This window comes from Rousettus aegyptiacus, unplaced genomic scaffold (assembly GCF_014176215.1).
Source record: "Rousettus aegyptiacus isolate mRouAeg1 unplaced genomic scaffold, mRouAeg1.p scaffold_m13_p_6, whole genome shotgun sequence".
Lineage (NCBI taxonomy): Eukaryota > Metazoa > Chordata > Mammalia > Chiroptera > Pteropodidae > Rousettus > Rousettus aegyptiacus.
The window spans coordinates 73,891,188-73,907,892 of NW_023416309.1; the positions used below are offsets into that span (position 1 = coordinate 73,891,188).

At 52.8% G+C, this 16,705-nt stretch overlaps 3 protein-coding genes across 9 annotated transcripts; all 3 read right to left on the bottom strand.

Annotated features, from left to right (window-relative positions):
* Nucleotides 1-4: 4 nt before the first annotated feature.
* On the bottom strand, nt 5-6,381 carry BCL6B (BCL6B transcription repressor). Of its 2 annotated transcripts, none has more exons than XM_016142073.2 (9): nt 6,207-6,381; nt 5,479-5,669; nt 5,017-5,203; nt 4,554-4,907; nt 4,141-4,262; nt 3,383-3,547; nt 3,170-3,300; nt 2,915-3,052; nt 5-2,482 (listed from the first exon to the last, which is right to left on the bottom strand). In XM_016142073.2, exons 2-9 carry the CDS (start codon nt 5,570-5,572, stop codon nt 2,366-2,368), a joined length of 1,308 nt encoding a protein of 435 aa, XP_015997559.2. In that variant the 5' UTR covers nt 5,573-5,669; nt 6,207-6,381; the 3' UTR covers nt 5-2,365. The 2 variants fall into 2 exon arrangements, with proteins under 2 accessions (XP_015997559.2, XP_015997558.2); XM_016142072.2 differs by having other exon boundaries at nt 1,935-2,482; nt 5,017-5,238.
* Nucleotides 6,382-11,837: 5,456 nt separating this feature from the next.
* On the bottom strand, nt 11,838-14,626 carry CUNH17orf49 (chromosome unknown C17orf49 homolog). 6 transcript variants are annotated; one of them, XM_016142063.2, is made up of 6 exons: nt 14,468-14,609; nt 14,198-14,292; nt 13,507-13,608; nt 12,662-12,849; nt 12,346-12,450; nt 11,838-12,098 (listed from the first exon to the last, which is right to left on the bottom strand). In XM_016142063.2, exons 1-6 carry the CDS (start codon nt 14,486-14,488, stop codon nt 12,094-12,096), a joined length of 516 nt encoding a protein of 171 aa, XP_015997549.2. In that variant the 5' UTR covers nt 14,489-14,609; the 3' UTR covers nt 11,838-12,093. The 6 variants fall into 6 exon arrangements, with proteins under 6 accessions (XP_015997549.2, XP_015997548.2, XP_015997551.2 ...); XM_016142062.2 differs by having other exon boundaries at nt 11,838-12,102; XM_016142065.2 differs by lacking the exon at nt 12,346-12,450 and having other exon boundaries at nt 11,838-12,102; nt 14,468-14,626.
* Nucleotides 14,627-14,814: 188 nt separating this feature from the next.
* On the bottom strand, nt 14,815-16,641 carry RNASEK (ribonuclease K). Its single transcript, XM_016142070.2, is given in 4 exon segments — nt 14,815-15,191; nt 15,600-15,676; nt 16,346-16,485; nt 16,488-16,641. Coding segments are annotated over 4 exon segments (498 nt in total). The 5' UTR covers nt 16,627-16,641; the 3' UTR covers nt 14,815-15,049.
* Between the last annotated feature and the right edge of the window lie 64 nt (nt 16,642-16,705).

A 16,705-nucleotide genomic window follows, 5' to 3' on the forward strand; every position in this document is an offset into this window, starting at 1 on the left:
AGGATTCAAGTCCTATCAATTTTCCTTGGTGGTGGTGGTAGGGGGTGTCCAGCACAGATTCATCCCCCAGCCTCTTGGTATTATTGGTGGCTTCCTGGTTTCTCCCTGCCTCTTCCACACTTCAGGCAGGAAGTGACTTCAGAGCAGCAGGATGCAGGTGGCTCCGGAGAAGCTTCATGAAGTCACTGGTTCCTACACAATGAGCCGGAAGGCGAGGGCAGGGAAGGGGAGAACAAGAGCCATTTAAAACGTCTAGTGGGATGGGACAGTAGAATGGGCACAAAATCCAAGATGGTATCCAGGAGGGAAAAACCCTCTTTTCCCAGCTTTACACAGTTTCCATATCCCCCCAGGCAAGAACCCAGGACACAGCAGACAGCATAGAGAGGCTTCTTTATTCCATGATTTCTGATCTTGCAAGGTCTAACATCCCCACCCCTAGGCTCTCTCCACCTGCGCATCCAGTCTGTTTAAAAAAAAAAAAATCATTGTTCCTTCTCACATCTCTCCTCTACTTTCCCTCCCTCCTTCAACTCTGCAGTGGGGAGTAAGAGGGAGAAGTGACAGTCATCAAGTGACAGACACTAGTACTGCCCTATCTTGAGGAAGCTCCACCTCACAAATTCAAAGTGCTTTTTACCCTCCATTCCATGCCCTATAATAAAACAGGCTCCAGGGCAAAAGGGGCAGGACTGTAAATCAAGGCTTCGGAGTATCATCTTACATTTCAGACATTCCACTCAGTTAAGAGGCAGCCTCCCTCCTAACTTTCCACCTACTTGTCCTATACCAGAGACTGTACCTCTTAACCAACATCTTAATTCTACCTGGTTACTTGGTCCACTAGAAGATCCATCAAGTCGGTCAATCTTCTAAATCTTGTAAATCTCTATTCTCAATAGTAATCCCAATCATAATCCCAAACTAGCAAATTCACAATGGAACTCAGCCCCTTTACTGTCCCTGTAGAGGGAACTAGTGCATTCACTGGTTCCAGAAAGGAATGCAGAGATGGGAAGACCAGGTCATAGACCCAGCTTTTCTGAGCTAAGAAAATTACCAAGCACTTGTGATTTCCAAAGGCAAAGAAGTTTCTGGAACCTGGACATTTGCCAGAAGATGTCCAAAAACCCACTGAACGAAAAAGGGGTTTATCTCAGATAGAGAGAACCCCAAGGTACATTCAAGCCTAGATGCCTCTGCAGTAAAGTACTGATCACAACATGATTCTACTGTGTAGTCAAGATAGAGTTTCGTAATTCTCCCCTAAGTCATAACATTCTTAGAGACTGGGCAGAATCAGAAAAGGCTGCATCATCTCTGATAAGGAAATTCAGATCTCTCCCCATGGAGAGATTAATTCAGTGCTAAGAACAGGCCTGGTGGGAGGGTGTGGGCTTTATTATGGCAGACATGGCAGAGTCAAACCTAGGCGACCAGACTAATAGGATAGTTAGGGGCATAAAGACAAAGCTTCTCCAATCATGCCCCAGCCCCCACCGGCTCAGGAAACAAGTCAGTCAGTTCCAAGACTGACAAAGCCCCCACACCCACAGCCCTCAGGAGACATTTATTATCTCCATTTCATGATTATAAAGGTTCCCATAACCACTGAAGAACAGAGAAAAGTCTACCGAGTTCTAGCCTGCTAGAGAACCTAGCAGGGACAGAATTCCAGAATACCAGAGAAAGTTCCTGACCCAATTCCACAAATCCACATGTTCCCAGAGCTGCCCTAAAACAAATAAAGGTTCCAGACCTATAATTGGAGAGGCAGAACACAGAGAACCCCTTTCTCCATTTTAAACAAACAAGCAAACACATAGGAGAAAGAATAAAGATAAAAGTTATGGCAATAATAATATAAAATACTCAAGCCAAAGGAGATAGCCAAGTACTAATCTCTGCCAGCAGAGTTCTGACCTCATATTTTGTGTTTCAGGTCACTTTTGATCACACTTGTAGAAGAGGGAAGTAGGAAATGCAATACAATGAAGGCTCTGGTGCAACCCAAAGGCCTCAATAAATTATATTTACAGATAAACCAAATGAGATGGGGGCTACAGGTGGAGAACTGTTCCCTTCCTTAAGGCCTCTGGTCTCTCCCTCCTCCAGCTCCTAGCTTTCTCCCTCCTCAGAAACAATTTTGATTGTGGGGAAGAGGTTTTGACCAGCAAAACAGAGGCAGATCAAGCCGGGATCTGCCACCCCTGCTCTCCCCAGTGAAAAATATTGACATGGTGGCAGTATCTGATACTGAAGGGGCATTGCACACCTCCATGCCCAAGTCTCACAGAGAAGCCAGGCATAAGCCAGAAGCTTTCCCGGCTTCCAGAAAGTGAGTGGTGACTGGGCCGTCGCTCAGCTAGGGCCCCCCCAAAATGTGGTAGTGCACTTTGGTGTTGGTAGCAGCTCCGTGTTTCTGGCGCAGATGCAGGCGTAGTTGACTCTTGTGCCGGAAATGCAGGCCGCAGGGGTCGCACTGTGGGAGGACAGCTGAGTCAGGTCCCCCACCCACAACCACCTTTTAGGTGTTGGGAAAGGGAGAACTGTCCAGCTCTCTGCCGAAGAGATCATCTTTAGTCCTCATGTCCTCCTAAATCCTCAGGGGGTGGCCAAGAAGACTGGCACCCCTCTCTTCAGCAAAGGTTTTTCCATCGTTTGGCTCCTCTTCAGGAGCATAGCGTCCAGTCCAGGACCCTACCTTCTATACCTGGCCATCCCTCCCCGGATCCCCGCCCCTTACAATCGTACCTACGGCCCCGCCCCTTGCTCACACGGACTCTTCCAGGACACCACCCATTTCGTAGAGCTCTAGTGACTGCTAGGCCCGCTCCTCCCTCTCGGAGCCCCGCCCCTAGGTAAACCGGTGGTAATTCCAAGGCTTTGGGGCCAAGCCAGGTTGGGTACTCACGTGGTAAGGCTTCTCTCCTGTGTGGATGCGAACGTGGCTCTTGAGGGTCTGTAGGTGGCGGAAGCGAGTCCCGCAGGTGGGGCAAGGATAGGGCTTCTCCCCAGTGTGGATCAGCACGTGCGCGCGCAGATGCGCTACCTGGGATGGGAGGGGACCTCGGATCGCGCCCCTGGGAGCGACAGAACCCTCCCCGTACGCCCCGCCCTCCCCTCTTGCAAATTTGCCTTTGAGCTGGTTCTGAGACTGGACCTGTACCTGCACGAAGCGCGAGCCACACGTCTCACACTTATAGGGCTTCTCTCCCGAATGGATGCGGCTGTGCGTTTTCAGGTTAGCCGGCCGGTTAAAGCGGGCTCCGCAGATGGAGCAGTGGTAGGGCTTTTCCCCTAGAGGCGGGAAGGAAGGGAAGTCAGGGACTCGTATGTGGGTGTGAAAGCCAAGGCCCTCTCCTCCGTGCTCCTCTCCTACCTGTGTGCACCGTGCGGTGACTGGCCAGGTTGCCCTTGTAGCGGAAGGCAGACCGGCAGAGCTGACACTTGTAGGGCTTGTCTTCATCCTCAGGAGCCAAAGGGTCCAGCCCAGATGAGCACCCAGCCACAGCCTCGCAGTTCTGGCAGCTGAAAAATTCACTTCCTGGGGGTGGGGGTGGGGGGTTGGGGGGGTAATGACAATAATACCAGGGAATTCTCAAACGACACAGTAGTAGGTTTTCTTTTTCTCAATATACTATTAAGGCTTCTGGGGCTCGTTTGACTTGCTGGAAGTCACATGGTTAGTAACAGGAGAAGCCAAGATCTGACTCCATGTCTGTCTGACTCCAGAGTACTCTACTAATCTCTTCAATGGCGATGGGAGCAGGCAGAGGCCCCTGCTAGTGGATGGAGGTTTCTGTTTCTTTCTTCTCTTGCACCATTCTGGATGACAGCATACCAGAGAGGCCCTGCCAAGTCCTGGGCTGACCACTCAGCCCTGGGTGAGAATAGGCCAGAAGTTCCCAAACACTGCTGCTCATTGGAAGCTTTAAAGAATACTAATAACTGGCTCCCACTTTCAGACATTCTGATCTATGGGGTGTAACCTGGGCAATGAGATTTTTTAAAAGCTCTCTAGGCGATTCTAATTTGCAGTACATAATTGGAATAGGCCTTTTGTGGGGCATTTTTGGCCATAACTGGCCTTGAGCAGCCACAGAGGAAAGCCCAGGCGGTAAAAAGAGGGGCTCTCACCTGGTGGTGGATAAACCCGCCCAGAGGATGATGCAATGGGCTCTTGAGCCCGTGGTATGATATGAGGTGTATTGACTGGAGCCCCACATTTGAACTGTACAGTCACAGCAGCTGGAGAGAGTCTAGGCAGAGTAAAAGGTTAAGAGAGATTATGTGGAGGGGTTTCTCTGCAAGAGAATTTAGAGCCAAAGGCCTACCCTCTAGAAGTGAGCCAGTATTGACCAATGAGTCATATCCAATTGTGCTGCCAAAGACCCACCCCACTAAGTCTGGCCTCTGGCCAACTTCCTAAAGTGGGCTTGTATCCCTGGAACCCACCCCCTCACTCCCAGCTCCTGACCACCCAGGCCCAATAGCTCTGCCTCCTAGCTGAGGTTAGCCACTACAAATTCTTGGGGTTCCAGTTTCTGTACCTGCTCTGGGGACCAGGAATGGGTCCTTCTTCGCTGCCACTGCTGCTGCTGCTAGAAGCCTCATCTCCACTGGGGAGCCCAGCTTGGGGGCAAAGTTGAACAGAACTCCTCTCCCCAGCCAGGCTCCCTGCTTGGGAGGCCTGAGAGTTTAGCACGATGAACTTGTACTTTTTCCAGTTGCAGGCCTTGGTGTCTGGGCTGCCTGGACTGGGGGGGCCTTGACTGCAGCTGCGAGACTCAGTAGGTGGGTCTGGGTGCCCTTCGGAGCGCCTGGGACTGCCTGGTGGAGGGGCCGTTGGGGGCGTGGGGGGTTCTGCCTCCAAGGGCCGCAGGCAGATGCCCAGAGGTTCATAGCTGGGAAAAGTGCGATGGACATTAGTGCTATTTCCTAATCTTGGCCTCTGCCCTTGACACCTGGGATATCACCTCACCCACTGAGAACACTGGGTTGCGGCTCCCTCACCTGGCCTGGATGAAGCGGTGGCATGCCTGGACGACATGTTCCATCTGCAGGTAGGTGGCAGCCGCAAGAACGGCTGGTGCAGTGGCCAGAGAAAGACGGAGGCGTGAAGTGTACATGAAGTCCAGAAGAGGGGCGAAACCTCCGGCTTCGGGACCCCCAGGCAGGGAGAGCACATCCACTCCCACTCCTGCACGGCCTCGGAAAATTGAATAGAAGAAGCCACTGGAGAAAAGGCAGATAGGTCAAATTAGGGGCTGGGGAACTAAGGGAGACCCGGGCCACTATATAAAACCATGCCCCATAAAGAGCCCCGCCTCCTCACCATCACCCCGCCCCATTCCGAGATGCTCCGCCTCCTGCTTCTGGAAGGCTTTGCTTCGGGTTCCCTCCCAAAGACCTTACAACTCTACCCCTCGCCCATTTGGTCCCTCCCCATCCAATGAGGCTAGGCTCCCCTCAAACCTGCAAGCGATAAGGACTGCCTTGTGCGCTCGAAGGGGTTGCCCGCCAACCAGTAGCGTGACGTCAGTGAGGATCCCGCGCAGGCGCAGCTCATTCAGGTTGCCGAGCACGTCGGAGGAGTGGCGAGTGAACTCGCGGACGTAGCCCAGTGCTCCCTCCGAAGTAGCGATGGAATCCATCGCGACGCAGGCCTGCAGGTGTCATGGAGAGGGCTCAGGGATCCAGGCAGTCCTAAGACGCCTTCCCTTCCGCAGTTTTGCCTCATCTTCCTGAGGTGCAATCAGAGCCAAGGCTCCTGCTCACGCAGCCTCATTTAATTCATTTTGTTTTTTTCTGCCCACCACCGCTCCATCGCTGGCTTTTTCCCTCTAGATTTGCAGGTTCCCACACCGCGGCGTCGATGGCGAGCGCGAGGAATCCGGCCTGTAGCGCTCTCACTTCGATTCCTAGCGCTCTTTCGGCAGCACACCCCCCGCCCCACGCCCCTCGGCTTCATTGCACGCCTGAGTCTTGGGTGTTCGACCCTGCCTGGAGACTTCGAATGACTTGCTGTCCACACACCTTCAAATCCCAGTTGAAGCTCCCTCCCCAAACCACGAATTCTACTACTATCTAGTTCCAGATCCCTAGCTTAACCCAATTTTGGGGTCTCAGTCTTCCTACCACCGTCAAGCCCCAACTCTCTTCGGGGACCCAGGAATCTGGTTCTCTCAGTCTCCCGTTCTTACCCCCGTCCTGCAGGGGCTGCGGCTTCTCTTCTCGTGGGGGGCGGGGTCTCTCTCCCCTGTTGGCCTCGGCTCCTTTATCTGGCCGGGATGTCGGGGGCGGAGGTGGAGGTGGGGTGAACGCCTGGGTCTGTATCCTTCCTTCCTCGCTCTCCAGATGGCGAGCCCGGGGCGGGGTCTCCGCCTCTAGGGCGGGACCTCAGAAATGTTGGGTGGTCGTAACCTAAGGGGTCTTAAGTCACTGAAAGTAGAACTGAGATGGAACATTGGAATTGGGGAGAAGGTTGGGGATATAGAGGTTGGAAATATAGGTGACTGGGTCATCGGTGTGGTGCGGCGGCTGAGATTTCGAAAATGAGCGTGTTGGCTTTTAGAGGGTAGTGTCAGGAGCCTGTTACAGGAGAATAAATAGAGCAAAATTCCCTTTCCAATGTACGCTATTACGGGGCCTAAAGGGGAGCCCAACGAGGCGCCAGGTTTGGGAAGGCGATAGTGGGCTCCTGTGGGGTCTCAGACAGCCGGAGGGGTGCTTTTGAATGACAGGTTCCTCTAGCGGGGCTTACAAAAAGGGGGGCTCTGACTGGGAGGGGTAGGGAAAGGGCGGATATGATTTCTAGTTCGTTTCCTTCCATTGTCCTGCGACCGGACGGCTCCGCCAGCTGCTTCCCCTGGAGGAGGTGGGGAAAGCCCCGGTTGGGGGCCGAGAGACGCTCAGGAGACCTAGGCGTCTAGACTCTTGCTCCTGACTCCCTTCTGAATCCTTTTAGGGACCCAGAGAGACAGACTCCCGCCCAAAGCCCGCTCGCCCTCCCCCAATCCCATCTCACCAGGGCCTCGGACACCCGCCCGTCGGCTACGCTTGGAGGCTGGCGCGACGCCGGGGTCCAGCGCGGCAAGTAGGCAAAGCTCAGCAATGTTTGACTCCTTCCACGAGGGGGCGGACGAGCACTAGCTTCGTCTCACCCCGTCTTCTCCACCCGGCGGGGGTTCACTCAGATTGGGGCGCAGAATTGATTTGGTCTGGGCAGCTGAATTCTTCGTTTTCTTCCCCTTTGCGCATATTTATTTTGCCCCTTTGTCTCCTAGGAGGGGTCTAGTGTTGGGCGGTAAGAAGGAGAGCTAGACGACAGAGGGGACTTTCCTCTGAGGCTGTGGTCCTACCTGGAGTGAGAAATCTGCTGGCTTTAGGAGCAAGGGAAATGAGTGGAACAAAGAGTAGGGTCTGAACCCTGAGAGCACAGGGTTTTCCTTTCTAATTAGTATAGATACTATCATCTGTCTTTAGAGGTGGATTTTTAGTGAACATTGATATGAAAGTTGGATAGGGTGAACAAAGAGAAGGGAAAACAGGGAAGGTCTCAGGGTAAAAACAGGGAGAGAAGGCAGGAAGGGACTGTTAACTCTAATTTTAAGTCTCTGTTCTGGGATATAGGCAAGGGTCGCACCCCTATATTTTGAGGAGACATTGGATGGGGAGGAACAAGATTCATTTGGAGAAGGAAGGCCAGAACTGAGTCCAGCTGCAAAACAGAACTTGGATTTTGGGTTCAGGAGAGTCTCCTGTTGCCCAGGAATGACTGACCTTTTTGATCCATGGAGCTGCATATCCAAGTCTAGGGTCCTTCTCTTCATATTCGAGGGGTCTTTATTTGAGTGCACAAAAGAATTGCTGAGGAATTGAGAATCGGGGACCACTAGGAATTTAGGAGAATGAAGTGGCTTTTGCTTGTGTTACTTTGGTCTCTGCCCAGTTCGGAGGTGGGAGTTTGACTAGGGGTTCCCCGTGGTATCAGGATGAAGTTAATTTTGTGTTATCTGATCAGTTGTGTGATGCATGTTTATTATGGGATGTTGAGTTAGTTTGATTGTTCTGGGCACTTGGGGCTGCATTCAGGCTTGAGGGCAAATGGTAAATTTGAGGCATGGAACTGATTTTGAAGCTATAGTAGTTCTGGGGATTCTGACACACAATTTGGAGATCATTATCTTGGAACATCAGGAGAACCTTGCTAAGTGCTATTAGAAAGGTGGATAAAGGTTTTGTTTTAGTGATTCATAGTCATTTGGTGTATATGGACAATCTGATTGCAAATAGTCATGCTGATTTGGGAGTATGTTCTGTTTTGGGGTGCCATATAAATTTTAAGGCTTAGATTATATTTGAGGGGCATGACATTGAATTTGGAGTTTCTTATTAGTTTACGGTGGAACATAATAGAAACCTGGGAGCAAGTTCGAAGGCCTATGATTATAGGTCTATGATGGGGAGCAAAGCTTTGTATTTGAATGTTGTGGAAACTTACTTTGAGGAGGGTATATTCCTGTGCATGCATAGGTAGCCAAGACGCTTTTTTTCTTAGCAGAGAAACAAGGTGAGGACCTAGGGTAGGAGATTAAAGTTTTGGGGTATCCTTATTTTGGGGTGTTTTGTCACTCTTTAGGTCCATTTGGTCAAGTTGAGGGATGGGTATAAAGTGAGATTGACTTGGGGGGTCACTTAATTTGGAGCACAATGCTGGTTTGGGATGTTCCTTGCTTATATCTCCCTTTTACCCCAGATTCTAGGAATCTCTTTCTTTAGTGAACCCCCAAATATGACCAGGATTTTAAGGGAGAAACTTGGAAAGGGAATGTATTTCCTCATTCCCGGATAGATCCGAGGTAGAAAAGGTAGACTCTGAACCCTAATTTCTTAAGGAGCATGGCTTCGTTTGGGAAAATTTGGGGGGAAATGGGGTGTCTTATGGCTAAGTGGACACCCTGATTAGAGCAGTGCCGTTGACACTGTGGTGAGGAGAGGTGATAGTCAGGTACAAGGATGTGATTCTAGTACCCTGATTTTCTAGAATAAGAGCCCCAAACAGAAAGCAGACAGAGGATTGGGAGTGTGGGTGAGATGGGGGGAGGGGTTCCCCACGGCAGCAGGGGCTAGGGGGTCAGCCAGGCCAGCTCTGCACGCCTGGGTCCCTGCTCTCTTCAGCTCTCCTCCCCTCTCTCCCTCCCACCGCCCACCCCCCCAACCCAAGGAAAAAAAACTGCCTGTGCAACAGCAATGGCAGATTCCAATCCTCCAGGCTTTCCTGAACCACCACGGAGACCAGCCAGGGGGGAGGGGAAGGGAGGATCGGGCTTTCCTGCTTCCCTAAGACTGGGGCTATGAGCTTGACCTCCTGGCCCCTAGCTCTTTGAGGAGTGCCTCCCCCCCTGTCTGGAAGCCAGGTGTCCTGGACCCTAACCCCCGAGCGGGGGGGTCTGGAAAGACCGGGAGGAGGAAGGAGGGAGTGACTTCCAAAATTGGCATCGGGACAGAGCAGGGCTGGCGGGAGGCAGGCGAAAGACAGAATTTTCCTGAAAAAACGGGGGTATCTGAGGACCCCAAATTTGGGGAGCTAGTCCAGGACTGTTCTGCCAACATCCTAGATTTTTTGGGGATTTTTTGGGGCCCCCGGGACCTCTCTAGATGGGGTGAGGAATGTAGTGTTGGGGGAATCTGACTGGGGCATTGCAGCTGCCTCTCCCGCCGAGTTGGAGACGGATGGGCTGGGACGGGTTTGGGGGGGTGTCCCCAATTCTGACTGGGAGTGGAGGAACCCCCTCCTGAGCTCTCTTGTGGGGGTCCCCCCTCCCTAGGGCACTCCCCACTCCCTGAGCCAGCCGAGAGGAAGGAGGCCAGCGATGCGACTGGGGTGGCTTTCTCCTGCACCCCAAATGTGAGGGATGCACCCCAAATTTTGCTCCCTTCAAAATAGGGGACCAGGATCTCAGGGGAGAGTAGCTGAGGTAAGTGGGGAGGAAAGTGTCCCCTGTTTTCAGGAGAGACGTGGCGGTTGGGGGGGAGGTTTGGAGGTGCGTGCTTGGGTGGGGTTGGGCTTTGTCAGTCTTGGAACTGGGGGGATGATTGGAGAGGCTTTCTCTTATGCCCCTAAACTGCAGTCCCCCCGATGGAAACCGAAGGCTGAGACCAGAGGGTCCCCCAGCATCCCCAGCTGTTAGTATAGTTTTTGATTTCTGATTCACCCCCACAAAGGCTCTGCCGAGGATGGGAGCTGGGGGCAGCTGTTCAATTTGGGGGCTGTGGAGGGTGGGGTGAGGAGCAGGAGGCCTTGGCAGGATATGCTGTAGGAAAGATAGGAGTTTCAAGGGAGGGGGTCCGGCATCCCCTAGGCCTAAAAAGACTGCTTACACCTACCATCTTAGATCTTTTTGATTGCTAAGAGTTTTGGGGGGTGTGTCGGAGGGAGGGTGGTAAAGGGAGGAATGGGAGATAAGAGGATACCTTTTGGGTTTTAGAGGATATTATTTTGATTTGTGGAAGGTATTTTGGCCCTTGGATTTTGCTTTCTGGGGGCCGCTTTTAAAAAATCAAGCCCTGGACAGGAGAAAAAGGCTGAGGAAAGGCCTACTGTGGGGGTGGGGAGAGGCATGTTTGTCTCAGCTTAAACGTGGCTTTCTGGGGTGGGCACGCCTTCCTGGGCCTGGTGGATGGGCTGATGGGGATTGTTGCAGGGGGTGGGACTTTGGTCCTGGGGGCCATGGGAAGTGGGAACAGCACTAGGGGTTGAACACCTGGCCCCCAGGTCCAAATGGCTCTTTTCCTGGGCCCTGCTGCTCCCCTTTTCCCCTAGCCTCCATTTCCTGCCTTTGGCCTCCATCTTGTGGCAGGCCCAGGGCCCAGGGCGACTTCCGGCCCCCCTCTCCCAACCATGTTCCGGCCCCACCACCTCTAGATTGCCAACTTCCAACCCTGCTGTCCTTGGCCTTGTCTCTCCTGGCTTTCTCTTGGGTTTTGACCCAGAGAGGGGAAAAATGGACACAGGAAGCCTTAGGTCCCTGCCCTTGCTGAGTCAGGAGGCAGTTTGTTGGTCTCCCATAGGCATTCCCTATTTCCTTTGCCTCTGACCCCACCCTAGGGATCCCCTGAGCAGTTTCTAGAAAGGGAGGATGGTTCCAGTCTTACTATACTGCAAACTCTTTATGTCCCTTTCCCTCCAGTTGCCTGCTCAGCTATTAGCCCTGGTTTCTTGTTTTCCCCAACCATTCTTGGGGCCATGTTTGCCTTTTATGCCTTCTCTATTTCCCTGCTCTTGGTGGTGGGGGTCTTCCTAGCACTGTCTTGTACTCCCTCTCAACCCACCCCAGTCCTGCTCCCGCCCCAGCAGCACACTGTGGTTTGTACGGCACTGTGGCCACGTCCAAACCACACTGTGGTGTTAGAGCGAGGGTGGGGGAGGCACCGCTGAGGCTTGGCCCCGGGAGGCCACCCTGGAGAAGTGACACAAAAAACATCTGGAGCCTTCTTTTGAGGTTGGGGATGGGGGCGGAGTAGGGAAGAGGGAGGTATGAAAGCACTAGAAATAGTCCCCTAAAATCCCCAGGGCAGTCCCAGAAATAATGAATGCTGAGACCCTAGGAGTAAGTCCTGCCTCCAGAGAGCAGAGTGGAGTCTTTGTTGCCCATACCCAGCTCCCCTGGCTTTAGCAGCACAGAAATATTGGCACTGGGAAGAGTCTGCCAATATTGGCTGAGCTGCTCCAGGCAGGGTGGCGAGAGCTGCCCAGGAGGGGTTGAGCCCCTGGGGGGTATAGAGAGAGAGAATGGCCCCTTGCACTCCAATGTTAAGTGAAGGCACCAAGCTGAGAGGGAAATCTTTATTGTTTTCTGTATAAAAATGTCCATCAGATGGAGATCAAAGGGGTTGGAGGCAGATGCTTATACAGAAACAGCAAGGTGGGCAGCCCCAGCAACCATTCGAGCCTCTCACGCAGGCTTTGCTCAGAGTCCCAGGCGATCCACAGGTCCAGGGTAAACAGCAAGTGGGGTCAGAGGTGGAAGGCTCAGCGAGAGAGTAGAGGAAGATCAGCAGAGGTCATGAGAAGGCCAGAATCCAGGGTCAGGCTGTCTGGAACAGGAAGTAAAATGGGCCGAGATGGAGAGAGCCCCAACTATGCTTCCAAGATAATTCTTGCCTCCCCAAATCCCTGGCTCATTACTCATCCAACCCCCTGCCTGCACTGTGAATGAGAGAACCTTTTCTTCCAAAGCCCCAATACACAGGAAGAGGCTCCAGCTGAGACCCTCCCCTACCATCAAAGCACTTCCTCCCCAACCCCATTTGCTGGTGTGGGAGGAAGAGGACTCCTACCCTGGTCAAAGTTGAGTTTCTTGGCTGGAGGAGTTTCTCCTAGCCCTTCAATATCCACCAGGTCACTGTTGGCGTCAGAGTCGTTCAGGGCACTCAGTGTCACATCTGGGAGGGAGGCATAAGCTAGGTTCTAGGTTCCCTGACTGCCACCCTGGCTTCCCAAAGCTTCGAGCTCTTCCTCCCTCTCCTACCCAGCCACTCTCTGGGGACCTTCACTGGGAGATGAAGAGAGATTTGTCCTTCTTTAACCCAAGCCCAATTCAATGAACCTCAGATGAGACCTTTAACCCCTAGGCAGCAACTCCACAGCCCTCACCAGCTTTCTGTTTCTTTATGGGGGGACCGGCATCAGGGACACTGGAGCCGCTTGGTGGAGGGGCAGCAGGAGGTTGTGACAAGACACCAGATGCCACCTTCTTGGGACCCTTCTTGGGTGACTCAGCTGGAAGAGGGATACCAGAGTCTTCATATACCTTGCGCTTCACGGTGGCCTTTATCTGAGCCCTGAAGAGATAAGAGGGCAGGTCAGGAAGGGAGTCATCAGAGAGGCTGAGGGAAGTAGGGAGGGGAGGGACAGGGGTAATGGGCTACCCTGAAGGAATACTGGGGAGCCCCTTTGGAACCTGGATAAGAATCTACGTTAGAGCCCCCCACCCTGTGGTAGGGTTCTCATTTTCCTGAAGCTTTCACTCACTTAGGGCAGATGGACTGTGAAGAGTGGATTTCCTGAACTGAGTAGTGGGAAGGGCCTGATTCTTTTCTGGGAGAGATGTCTGGATGTCGAAGGCTATCAGGTAAGCCTTGGTGATCTATAGGTACTTTCTGATCAACTACTTCAGAATCACAATATCCCTGGAAACACTGCAGTAGTCTTAAAAGATCTGTATAAATAACCAGGCAACTCTCATCAAATTAAATTACTGGGTACCTCAGGCAACCTAAAATCAAATTCTTGGAAGGTCCTGATTACCTCAGCATTTTTAGTAACTTCTGACCAACTGTGACAACTCTTTTTATCCTCAGTCCTTAAGGGGATAGTAACAAAACTAGCAACAAAGTAGGGAAGATGTTGAGCTGGGAGTTCTGAGAAAGATGTAACAAGGGGTATTAAAGAAAGCTGCCCACCCCCCACTCTTTCTCTACCAGCCAACCCTCCCTCACACTGTCCGTTCCTTGATGACACAGCTGATGTGATTAAGATCGTCCCCAAATCGCTTCACAGCAGCCCTCAGCATCTCTATCTCCGTCTCCGTCCACTTGGCACTGTCAGAAGGGGAGAGGGAATAGCGAAAGTGGAAAGAGAGGGGTGTGGAGCCAGCCCCCAGGCGATGCATTCCACAACAACCAGCCTCCTTCCCCCCAATCCCTGGGGTCCCTCCCATGGATCCATAAAGAAGTCTCCGTATTAAAAAAAAAAAACAAAAAAAAACCTCTTAAGACCGCGTGGACCCCCAATCACATATTGCCACCTTATAATAAAACCTTCCCAATCAACTTGAAACAACAGCTCACTGAAACTAATTCAACAAGTAGTCTTATAAACAGAAACCTTGAACACAAGTCTGCACCAGTCTGCGAGAATTCCACAATTTTGTGGGTGAGTAGTGGTGGTGGTCTATGGTCTGCGGGTTCGCAGTAAGGTAGAGCTGTGAAATGAGTCCGGGTTATGAGCCTCGGTCTGTTTTTATCTGTCATTTATTCAACTATCATTTATTAACGCTTACTCTGCGCTGTGCCGGGCACAAAGGCAAACTAAAACTAACATCTGTCCCTGCACTAGAGAGTGTCCGTGTCAGTGATCGAGTCTAAGCGTCCGCTCTCAGCGTCCACATCTCAGTCCGAACTCACGTACCCCGCGGGGGAAGAGTCGGCCACGGGATGCAGCTGCATCGTCAGCTCCCCGAGCTTCGTAAAGGCGGCACCCGCGGCGGAGAAGATCTCTCCAACCTGGGGGCGGAACAGCATTATGGGGGGCCGCAGCATACCCCCGCGCCGTCCGGCCGGGACGCCCTAGCTCCACCCCAGGTTCACCTCCCTCCAGGGGCGGAAGAGCCAGGAGCCAACTGGGGGACCCCACCCTCCCGTGGCCGCCAGGGAGCGCTGTCCGCGTGGGAGGTCGAACCTTTGTGGACGCTGACGTCATGGCCCCGCGCGCCTCCGCACGGAGACGCTGCCGCCGCCGCCGCCGCCACCACGGAGCCGGGACCACGGAGAGAAGGCCGATCGAACGGCTCCAACACGCGCAGGAAGTCCCGCCCCTCTTCATAGTTGATTGGCTCAAACTCGGCCGCTCAGTGCCTCACCGGCCGCAGTTACTCAGGCTGCCCAGCGCACTGAGGAGTGGAAGACCTCGCCTCACTTCCGGCTCGGGGTCACTCCACTTCCGTCGAGGTCGAGGGGTCGGGACTTTATTTGGAATCCGATCTCCAATCACTATGCCCGCCCCGCGAGCCCAAGTACAGACACAAAGATTGTGAACAGTTTCTCTTTATTGTGGTACGGGACAAGGTTAGGGGGCCGGAGGAACAGGTGATGGCCAGCCCCAGCCTCCCTCCACGGGGGCCGGGCGCCAGAGTAGAGAACAAGGGATTCAATATTCAGGGAAACCAAGTCCCACAGAGGACGCCATAATGGAGGGTCGAGAGAGGGTGGGGAGAGTCTTTAAATAGAGGAGAGGGTCGAAGAGGGTAAACGCGATCGTGCTTCAACGCACCATATATTCCTTGCGCTTATTGAGCCGAACTTGACAGAAAGAAAAGCCTCCGAGGAGGAGGTAAAGGCCTGCAGCGATGAAACAGTTGTAGCTGACTTGCTCGTAAAGGTTGTATATGTTCTGGGGGCCATTCCTAGGGGTGAGGATTAGGCAAGATGTCAGAAACATTAATAGTCAACATTTACCGAGCACTTCCTATGTGCCAGGTACTGTTCAAGTGCTTTTACGTATATTATCTTATTCAATCTTCACCCATAGGGTGAGTTCCATTATAAGCATCCACTTTGCAGAAGTGGATGGAGGCACAGAAAAGTAAAATACGTAAAGAAGCCACACCTGCAGTGGTAGGTTTAGGATGGCCCCTGAGGTCTGACTTCCAAGACCAATCCTAACTACTCTAAAGAGCAGTTCTCTGCACTTAGTTCCCTAGCCTTTGGGCCCCACGCATCCAGCCTCCTGCAGTTACCTGCCCATAATTCTGACTACAGGCTGAGCCACCTCCCGCCTGCCCCCGCCTCACCTCTCCCACCTGACAACTTACTCAAAATCTTTCTCCGTGAAGGGAACATCCTCAATTAGCACAGCAGAATGGACGTTGAAAAAGATTCCAAGCATAATCTGAAAAATGGGAATGGAATGGGTAGGTTTTGACCTCAAGCACTTGACTAGTTCACTCCCTAAACTTCCAATTCTAATGCTGCCACATCTAGGCTTGAGAATTACCAGAATGAGCTAGGATTAGAGGTGGCTGTCGCTGGATTCGGACTGAGTCGCCCGGACCAGAGCGTGAGGTGGTGACAGGGCAAGGGCAGGAAAAGTGAGCAGACCAGGAACCCAGTCTATCCTCCTCCCCAGAGGCGTCCTTATCACGGGACAGGGTAAAGGGGTGAGGGGAAATCGGCACTTCCTATTATTTCTTCCTGGAGTGCGGAGGATAGAGCCGTGGGGAAAGAAGGCCTTAGCTACTAATTTCGGGAACTAGCACTCCCTTTTCTTACAGCCTTCCATTCAGTTCAAGCATCTCTCAAGAATCCAGCTCTTCCTCTCACCTTGAGGGGTCTCCAAATTTACCAGCTCCCATTCCAAGTTCCAGATCCCTCCTCCACTACCCGCCCCGCTCCAATTTCCTATTTCTAATCTCAGTTCTGCTTCGTTCTCCAGCGGTTAATCAACCACTCTCTCTAGTCTGCTTGTTGCTTTCTAAGGCCTGGGGTCTCCAAGTCTTCCAGCCCTCCAACACCGAGGCCCATCAGGCCCTCTCCGGTTCTCGCCGGTCAGTACCCTCACCAACATGATCACGCCCCAAGCGCTGAGGACGATACCGCAGGCAGCCAGCTTGGGCCCACAACACAGAAGCGACGCCATGAAGAAGGGAGTCGGGTATCGCCTAGATAAGGGCCGAGTGGAAAGGCGGTAAGAGGAAGCCCGAAGGGACAGAAGGGGAAAGAAAGAAGGACTCGGGAGATCGCGCGGCGGAGGACCGAAAGACTAGAGAGTGGCCAGAGGGCGTGGCCTCCGGCCCCAACCATCGGGCAGGCGCGCCAGGAGAACGCTGGACGACTCCGCATCCTCGCGAGGCCTCGGTGGGAAAAGGCGGTGTCTAAACCAAAGCAGCCCCTCCAAGTCCCTTACTGACCCATGTAGCGA